Raw genomic sequence first — 10,151 nt, 5'->3', positions numbered from 1 at the left:
GTTGGGGCTAGAGGGGGTTGGGGGGGATGGGAGGTTGGGAGTGGAGACAGGTTGGGGCTAGAGGGGGTTGGGGGGGATGGGAGGTTGGGAGTGGAGACATGTTGGCTGGAGGGGGTTGGGGGGAATGGGAGGTTGGGAGTGGAGACATGTTGGCTGAAGGGGGTTGGGGGGAATGGGAGGTTGGGAGTGGAGACATGTTGGTTGGAGGGGGTTGGGGGGATGGGAGGTTGGGGTTAGAGGGGGTTGGGGCTAGAGGGGGTTGGGGGGAATGGGAGGTTGGCTAGAGGGGGTTGGGGCTAGAGGGGGTTGGGGGGAATGGGAGGTTGGCTAGAGGGGGTTGGGGCTAGAGGGGGTTGGGGGGAATGGGAGGTTGGCTAGAGGGGGTTGGGGCTAGAGGGGGTTGGGAGGTTGGGGTTAGAGGGGGTTGGGGCTAGAGGGGGTTGGGGGGAATGGGAGGTTGGCTAGAGGGGGTTGGGGCTAGAGGGGGTTGGGGGGAATGGGAGGTTGGCTAGAGGGGGTTGGGGCTAGAGGGGGTTGGGGGGAATGGGAGGTTGGCTAGAGGGGGTTGGGGGGAATGGGAGGTTGGCTAGAGGGGGTTGGGGCTAGAGGGGGTTGGGGGGAATGGGAGGTTGGCTAGAGGGGGTTGGGGCTAGAGGGGGTTGGGGGGAATGGGAGGTTGGCTAGAGGGGGTTGGGGCTAGAGGGGGTTGGGAGGTTGGGAGTGGGGGACAACGGTCTTTTTTGTTTTATTTTCCTGTTTATACTGATTTAATTATTTAAACTCTCTATGTATTTCTTACAGTTTTCTTCTCTTGAGTACCAGTACAGGTTTTATAAACGTATTTGAAATGGATAATGTACCTGTAAACCCCTTAACAAAAAAATGACAAAACAAATAAACAATTGGTCACAATAAACTACTTTACATGGAAGGATTGCCTTCTATTTGACAGCCTGCACATGACAACCGTTAGACCTGATGACGTGTTCTGCACATGGGCAGTTCAGGACAACCGTTAGACCTGATGACGTGTTCTGCACATGGGCAGTTCAGGACAACCGTTAGACCTGATGACGTGTTCTGCACATGGGCAGTTCAGGACAACCGTTAGACCTGATGACGTGTTCTGCACATGGGCAGTTCAGGACAACCGTTAGACCTGATGACGTGTTCTGCACATGGGCAGTTCAGGACAACCGTTAGACCTGATGACGTGTTCTGCACATGGGCAGTTCAGGACAACCGTTAGACCTGATGACGTGTTCTGCACATGGGCAGTTCAGGACAACCGCTAGACCTGATGACATGTTCTGCAAGCCAACGTTGCCATGACATCGCCTACAAGCATTATCGGAGATTTCTATTGGAGAAATAGTTTTTTCCTTCATACTGTCCTGTTATGGTAAAGACAGGCTATCTCTTGAGTAGCTGAGTACTGTAAGGCATGTTGTAATGGTAACCATGGTAAAGTGATGACATCATCCAAAAACATGGCAGACATTGGATGAGAACGACTTCCCACTCTCATTAAAGCCACAGAAGTTCAAGGCAGACTGCGGTACTGCAGGCATTGTTTGCAAAAACAGGATTCCCCCATTATATTGAATGGACATATTTTGATCTTCGTGGTCAATCTTCGTGTAATTAAAAACAATTTTCGAAGGCAGTCATGGTACCAATAATTGCTTCTAAAACACCAGATATATGTCCTCGAACCGATAATTTTTTCTATCGCAGGATAAGGATTAGTTGCTAATGTCAGTCTGCAGTACCCCGGTCGGCCTTCAACGTGAGTTACTCAATGAGAAGGGGGCAGCACTGAGCTAGCCTGCAGTACCCCAGTTGGCCTTCAACGTGAGTTACTCAATGAGAAGGGGGCAGCACTGAGCTAGCCTGTAAACGTCACATCCTGGAGTAGCTCAAACTGCCGCATGTTATGTCTCCATGAGACGCCATCTTACCCGAATTAATTTGGCTTCGATGCGCTATCGAGTCTTCACATAGGAATGAATTATGTCCCGTGATCAATGGCTTTGTCCATTCATCGGTGCAGACAGTCATGGTCCTGTTGTCTGTGGATGTTCTGTAGCTAGACGAGACACTCAGCAACACTCAATAGTGCAGACCAATAAACGTGCTACAATTCACCATGGTCTCTCATTCATGGGCGGGGGGGTCAATGTAACTATGTGCTATCTTACCAGCTCCTATGGTCATTGCCACAGAGTTGGTCGAGACAGCGCAAACAGATCACACGTCACATTATATCTGGTCTGGTCTGTCTGGCTTTACTGTACTATAGACAAGCTAAACTGCTGAGTGTTTCTTTCAGACAACAAAGAGAGAGAAAACAATAATTTGAATTCATCCATCCATCCATTGAACACCACGTTGGTTACTAGTTTGGGACTGAGATGAAACACCAAGACAATGTGTCAGTATAGCCTGGTCCCAGATCTGTTGGTGCTGTCTTGACCAACTCATATGGACCTTGTCATGGATGTGCCTGTATACAGCACAAATAGATCCGGCGCCCGGCTATAGTATCGATTCTCTTCTGTTGTGACATCAGGCTATAGGATCGATTCTCTTCTGTTGTGACATCAGGCTATAGGATCGATTCTCTTCTGTTGTGACATCAGGCTATAGTATCGATTCTCTTCTGTTGTGACATCAGGCTATAGTATCGATTCTCTTCTGTTGTGACATCAGGCTATAGGATCGATTCTCTTCTGTTGTGACATCAGGCTATAGGATCGATTCTCTTCTGTTGTGACATCAGGCTATAGGATCGATTCTCTTCTGTTGTGACATCAGGCTATAGGATCGATTCTCTTCTGTTGTGACATCAGGCTATAGGATCGATTCCCTTCTGTTGTGACATCAGGCTATAGTATCGATTCTCTTCTGTTGTGACATCAGGCTATAGGATCGATTCTCTTCTGTTGTGACATCAGGCTATAGGATCGATTCTCTTTTGTTGTGACATCAGGCTATAGGATCGATTCTCTTCTGTTGTGACATCAGGCTATAGGATCGATTCTCTTCTGTTGTGACATCAGGCTATAGTATCGATTCTCTTCTGTTGTGACATCAGGCTATAGGATCGATTCCCTTCTGTTGTGACATCAGGCTATAGTATCGATTCTCTTCTGTTGTGACATCAGGCTATAGTATCGATTCTCTTCTGTTGTGACATCAGGCTATAGGATCGATTCCCTTCTGTTGTGACATCAGGCTATAGTATCGATTCTCTTCTGTTGTGACATCAGGCTATAGTATCGATTCTCTTCTGTTGTGACATCAAGCTATAGTATCGATTCTCTTCTGTTGTGACATCATCACAACATCATCCTCTTCAGACTGGGAGACTGCAGTGTACTGCAGTGGTCATGGTGAAGTCCAGGGATTCCCAAAAGGGGGGTCAAGTTCAACCACGATAACTTAAAAGTCCAATCTAGACTGAAATAACATCTATAGACCTACAGCTCACCCACAAAACTGGGCAGGGAGGAGAACAAATTATATTTACAATACAAATGTATTTTAAAATGTTTCATTTTTCATTAACTCCTTTCAATTGATGTGAACACACACAAACACAATCCTGATTTATCAAAACATCTAACGTTCCACGTTTTATGGTTCATATATATATATCCTCATTCTGTCCTCTGTATAACTATCAAAACAATCTCATAAAGTCAGGGAAACCACTGGTTGGAATGATACAAAAACAAGCTATTTCTGTCCTTTCCCCCTCTCTCTCTTTCTCTCTTTCTCTCTATTGTAATGAACCTGTCAAACTCATCACAACAACACAACCACATACCCATGCCCATGTACAACCCCATCAGCTGAGACAGAGAAGACTTTCTCAAAGGGCTTCATTAAGACATTATTAGAAACCATCTCTAATATATATATATATATTATTGCATTATTATAAACCATCTCTGACATAACAAACAGCAGCTATATGGCCCTGTTTGGAAAGCAACATAATCTTATGGACGGTCTATCTATCCCATCAGTCTATGTAATCCTCCTCGCCCTGTCTCCAGAGTCAAACAACTGGCCCCTCATTCCCTGCTCTCTGCAGAGGCTCTGTGTGTAATACCATCTTTTCCCCACTAGGTGGCAGAGAGGCCGTTATAAAGCTAATGTCAAGCCAGCGGTTACCGGATGGGTTTTTAAAGGTTCAATTTTAAAGAGTCATAAAGACACTTACTGAACAGGCACTAAGGGTTCTATTCAATCTGTATCGCGGAAGTTCAGCGTTTACAGCGTGATTGAAATGTAAAAGGTAATGTAGCAGAGGACTGCATTCACGGTAAACACCGCCGCGTACGTCGGCTCAAAATGACCGTTACATTTCTATCGTCGGAATCTGTAAACGCTTCAGCTTTCCTTTTGAACAGAGTCCTAAATATCCGCTTTGAATGCTTTCAGTTAAAGAGTGGTTCAATGCCTCTGTTCAAAACCACCGGGCCTCTGGTTTTTCGAGAGATTACATTGGGCTTGGAGGAATTATTTTAAGCTTAAAAAAACACAATTACTAAGTGTAAAGTGTAAAAGGGCCAGAAACGTCTCTTTTAAGTTGGTGTAAAACCTCAAGAAATTCGGAATTTTAAATATTTTGCAAAACAGTCTTTAAAAACACCTGTGATATAGTAGCATTACCCTGCGTACACAACATCCTCTTTCCAAGGTCTACGTACAACACATCTAGCCAGCTACGAAAACTAAGCAAACAGATTTTCATAACAAGGGACAGTTCCCACTACTATATTCTAAAATCTATACAGCCGACCCGGGAGACAGAGAGTACGTGAGAGGAGGAAGGGTATTGCTTCACATCCCCCACAGCAGATGTGGAAGGCTATTGCTTCACATCCCCCACAGCAGATGTGGGTGGGAGAGAGGAGGCATCTTGTTCCCTCTTTTCTTCTCTTCAGCCAAGGGGGACATCTGTCTGTCTGTCTATCTGACAATGTCTGTCAGGGAGTCTGTCTGTCTCAGTTAGCCCCCATCCATCATCACATTCCAACACTGTCCAGTCCAGACCTTCAGGACCATCTCATTGTATCAGGAAGAAAAGTAACAGATAGGATAGGACAACCTTCCCCCTCACCATCCAAACAACAGCCCTTTCATCTGGAGGACACAGAAACATCAGCCTTCTACTGCCTTCTGTGGAGTTACAAACACACAGAACCCTAGAACACTCAGAACCATAGAACACTCAGAACCATATAACACTCAGAACCATATAACACTCAGAACCCTAAAACACTCAGAACCCTAGAACACTCAGAACCCTAGAACACTCAGAACCATAGAACACTCAGAACCGTAGAACACTCAGAACCGTAGAACACTCAGAACCCTAGAACACTCAGAACCATAGAACACTCATAACCATAGGACACTCTGACTTAGAATATGTGAACACCTACAAATACCTAGGTGTCTGGTTAGACTGTAAACTCTCCTTCCAGACTCACATCAAACATCTCCAATCCAAAGTCAAATCTAGAATTGGCTTCCTATTCCGCAACAAAGCATCCTTTACTCATGCTGCCAAACATACCCTTGTAAAACTGACCATCCTACCAATCCTCGACTTCGGTGATGTCATTTACAAAATAGCCTCCAAAACCCTACTCAATAAATTGGATGCAGTCTATCACAGTGCCATCCGTTTTGTCACCAAAGCCCCATATACTACCCACCACTGCGACCTGTACACTCTCGTTGGCTGGCCCTCGCTTCATACTCGTCGCCAAACCCACTGGTTCCAGGTCATCTACAAGACCCTGCTAGGTAAAGTCCCCCCTTATCTCAGCTCGCTGGTCACCATAGCAGCACCTACCTGTAGCACGCGCTCCAGCAGGTATATCTCTCTAGTCACCCCCAAAACCAATTCTTCCTTTGGACGCCTCTCCTTCCAGTTCTCTGCTGCCAATGACTGGAACGAACTACAAAAATCTCTGAAACTGGAAACACCTATCTCCCTCACTAGCTTTAAGCACCAGCTGTCAGAGCAGCTCATAGATTACTGCACCTGTACATAACCCATCTACAATTTAGCCCAAACAACTACCTCTTTACCTACTGTATTTATTTATTAATTTATTTTGCTCCTTTGCACCCCATTATTTCTGTCTCTACTTTGCACTTTCTTCCACTGCAAACCAACCATTCCATTGTTTTTTTTTTAGTTTTTATTTTACTTGCTGTGTTGTACTCACTTCGCCTCCATGGCCTTTTATATTTTTATTTATTTATACATATATTTGTTTGCCTTCACCTCCCTTATCTCACCTCACTTGCTCACATTGTATATAGACTTATTTATTTTTTTTTTCACTGTATTATTGACTATATGTTTGTTTTACTCCATGTGTAACTATGTGTTGTTGTATGTGTCGAACTGCTTTGCTTTATCTTGGCCAGGTCGCAATTGTAAATGAGAACGTGTTCTCAATTTGCCTACCTGGTTAAATAAAGGTTAAATAAAAAAATAAAAAATAAAATAAAACTCAGAACCCTAGAACACTCAGAACCCTAGAACACTCAGAACCCTAGGACACTCAGAACCCTAGGACACTCAGAACCCTAGGACACTCAGAACCCTAGAACACTCAGAACCCTAGAACACTCAGAACCCTAGAACACTCAGAACCATAGAACACTCAGAACCATAGGACACTCAGAACCATAGGACACTCAGAACCATAGGACACTCAGAACCCTAGAACACTCAGAACCATAGAACACTCAGAACCATATAACACTCAGAACCATATAACACTCAGAACCCTAAAACACTCAGAACCCTAGAACACTCAGAACCCTAGAACACTCAGAACCATAGAACACTCAGAACCGTAGAACACTCAGAACCCTAGAACACTCAGAACCCTAGAACACTCAGAACCATAGAACACTCATAACCATAGGACACTCTGACTTAGAATATGTGAACACCTACAAATACCTAGGTGTCTGGTTAGACTGTAAACTCTCCTTCCAGACTCACATCAAACATCTCCAATCCAAAGTCAAATCTAGAATTGGCTTCCTATTCCGCAACAAAGCATCCTTTACTCATGCTGCCAAACATACCCTTGTAAAACTGACCATCCTACCAATCCTCGACTTCGGTGATGTCATTTACAAAATAGCCTCCAAAACCCTACTCAATAAATTGGATGCAGTCTATCACAGTGCCATCCGTTTTGTCACCAAAGCCCCATATACTACCCACCACTGCGACCTGTACACTCTCGTTGGCTGGCCCTCGCTTCATACTCGTCGCCAAACCCACTGGTTCCAGGTCATCTACAAGACCCTGCTAGGTAAAGTCCCCCCTTATCTCAGCTCGCTGGTCACCATAGCAGCACCTACCTGTAGCACGCGCTCCAGCAGGTATATCTCTCTAGTCACCCCCAAAACCAATTCTTCCTTTGGACGCCTCTCCTTCCAGTTCTCTGCTGCCAATGACTGGAACGAACTACAAAAATCTCTGAAACTGGAAACACCTATCTCCCTCACTAGCTTTAAGCACCAGCTGTCAGAGCAGCTCATAGATTACTGCACCTGTACATAACCCATCTACAATTTAGCCCAAACAACTACCTCTTTACCTACTGTATTTATTTATTAATTTATTTTGCTCCTTTGCACCCCATTATTTCTGTCTCTACTTTGCACTTTCTTCCACTGCAAACCAACCATTCCATTGTTTTTTTTTTAGTTTTTATTTTACTTGCTGTGTTGTACTCACTTCGCCTCCATGGCCTTTTATATTTTTATTTATTTATACATATATTTGTTTGCCTTCACCTCCCTTATCTCACCTCACTTGCTCACATTGTATATAGACTTTTTTTTTTTTTTTTTCACTGTATTATTGACTATATGTTTGTTTTACTCCATGTGTAACTATGTGTTGTTGTATGTGTCGAACTGCTTTGCTTTATCTTGGCCAGGTCGCAATTGTAAATGAGAACGTGTTCTCAATTTGCCTACCTGGTTAAATAAAGGTTAAATAAAAAAATAAAAAATAAAATAAAACTCAGAACCCTAGAACACTCAGAACCCTAGAACACTCAGAACCCTAGGACACTCAGAACCCTAGGACACTCAGAACCCTAGGACACTCAGAACCCTAGAACACTCAGAACCCTAGAACACTCAGAACCCTAGAACACTCAGAACCATAGAACACTCAGAACCATAGGACACTCAGAACCATAGGACACTCAGAACCATAGGACACTCAGAACCCTAGAACACTCAGAACCATAGAACACTCAGAACCATATAACACTCAAAACCATATAACACTCAGAACCATATAACACTCAGAACCCTATAACACTCAGAACCCTATAACACTCAGAACCCTAGAACACTCAGAACCATAGAACCCTAGAACACTCAGAACCCTAGAACACTCAGAACCCTAGAACACTCAGAACCCTAGAACACTCAGAACCATAGAACACTCATAACCATAGGACACTCAGAACCCTAGAACACTCAGAACCCTAGAACACTCAGAACCCTAGAACACTCAGAACCATAGGACACTCAGAACCCTAGAACACTCAGAACCCTAGAACACTCAGAACCCTAGAACACTCAGAACCATAGAACACTCAGAACCATAGAACACTCAGAACCATAGGACACTCAGAACCATAGAACACTCAGAACCATAGAACACTCAGAACCCTAGAACACTCGGACAGCATAGAAACAACTCAATGCTCTAAACATCATATCTTAAACATCGATTTGGCAGAGAGAGAAATGGTGAGGAGGAGGAAGTCTGTTCTGTGGCTCAGAATGAATTCATGTAAAATGTCTGTATGACTGAAGGGAAACGATTCACTGTGACACACAATGTCAATGTCTGACTGGAGGGAAGCTATTCACTGTGACACACATCTTTGTATACTGCATTCTTCTGTTATATCTTCTGAAGGGAGGATGAGAGCAACACTTTACTTTGACTTTTGGCAGTTTTTTGTTGTTGTTGTTGCAAACACTGGTTCACTGTGACGAGTTGATGAGCAAAACACTGGTTCACTGTGACGAGTTGATGAGCAAAACACTGGTTCACTGTGACGAGTTGATGAGCAAAACACTGGTTCACTGTGACGAGTTGATGAGCAAAACACTGGTTCACTGTGACGAGTTGATGAGCAAAACACTGGTTCACTGTGACGAGTTGATGAGCAAAACACTGGTTCACTGTGACGAGTTGATGAGCAAAACACTGGTTCACTGTGACGAGTTGATGAGCAAAACACTGGTTCACTGTGACGAGTTGATGAGCAAAACACTGGTTCACTGTGACGAGTTGATGAGCAAAACACTGACTGAGAGAAACAGACCTGTAGATATTATCATGCACCTGACTGATCACGGACATTAAATACAAAGAGCTGTGTGTGAGTTTGTGTGTGTGTGTACCTGTATGTGTCTACCTGTGTGTGTATGTAAGTTTTAAACTGTGTGTGTGTGTGTGTGTGTGCTCATGTTCTGTACAGTTTGTAGTTTTGTGTCTTTAGAGAACAGATCTAATATTGATTGTACGCCTCAAAATCAATCATGTATTCTCTCCCGAGGTTGCAGTCTCCTCGCCTTCCTCCTCTAGGGCCTCTGTAATTGAACCGTGAGCCTGTAGCTCCTCCCCTCTCCCTGCGCGTGATAGGACCTCTATCCAGCGGCGCTGTAGCTCCTCCCCGTCGGCGCTGAAGTAGAGCGTAAGGTGTGATTGGCTGATTCTGAAGGCAAAGCGGCGTTCCAGGCGGTCACATGACTCAGGAAGGGAGACCTCGAAGCCAATCAGGGGTACAGAGCGCTGGGCTTTCACATCCTGGGTACACAGGGAAGGAAGAGGACAGACAGAGAGGACAGACAGAGAGGACAGAGAGAGAGGACAGACAGAGAGGACAGAGAGAGAGGACAGACAGAGAGGACAGACAGAGAGGACAGACAGAGAGGACAGACAGAGAGGACAGACAGAGAGGACAGAGAGAGAGGACAGACAGAGAGGACAGACAGAGAGGACAAACAGAGAGGACAGACAGAGAGGACAGACAGAGAGGACAAACAGAGAGGACAGACATAGA

General features: G+C 44.6%; 1 protein-coding gene across 3 annotated transcripts in view; it reads right to left on the bottom strand.

The window, feature by feature from the left end:
• Positions 1 to 601: 601 nt before the first annotated feature.
• fgd1 (FYVE, RhoGEF and PH domain containing 1) overlaps positions 602 to 10,151 on the bottom strand; it is a 146,448-nt gene continuing 136,898 nt past the window's right edge. For all 3 annotated transcript variants that reach the window (XM_071373310.1, XM_071373311.1, XM_071373313.1), the window contains one exon: positions 602 to 9,895. In XM_071373310.1, coding sequence (XP_071229411.1) covers positions 9,626 to 9,895 — 270 coding nt within the window. In that variant the 3' untranslated portion in view covers positions 602 to 9,625. The remainder of the gene's footprint in view (positions 9,896 to 10,151) is intronic.

This window comes from Salvelinus alpinus, chromosome 28 (genome assembly GCF_045679555.1).
Source record: "Salvelinus alpinus chromosome 28, SLU_Salpinus.1, whole genome shotgun sequence".
Classification (NCBI taxonomy): Eukaryota; Metazoa; Chordata; class Actinopteri; order Salmoniformes; family Salmonidae; genus Salvelinus; species Salvelinus alpinus.
The sequence above is the reverse complement of the archived record's forward strand: the minus strand, read 5'-3'. Positions and strand labels throughout refer to the sequence as shown.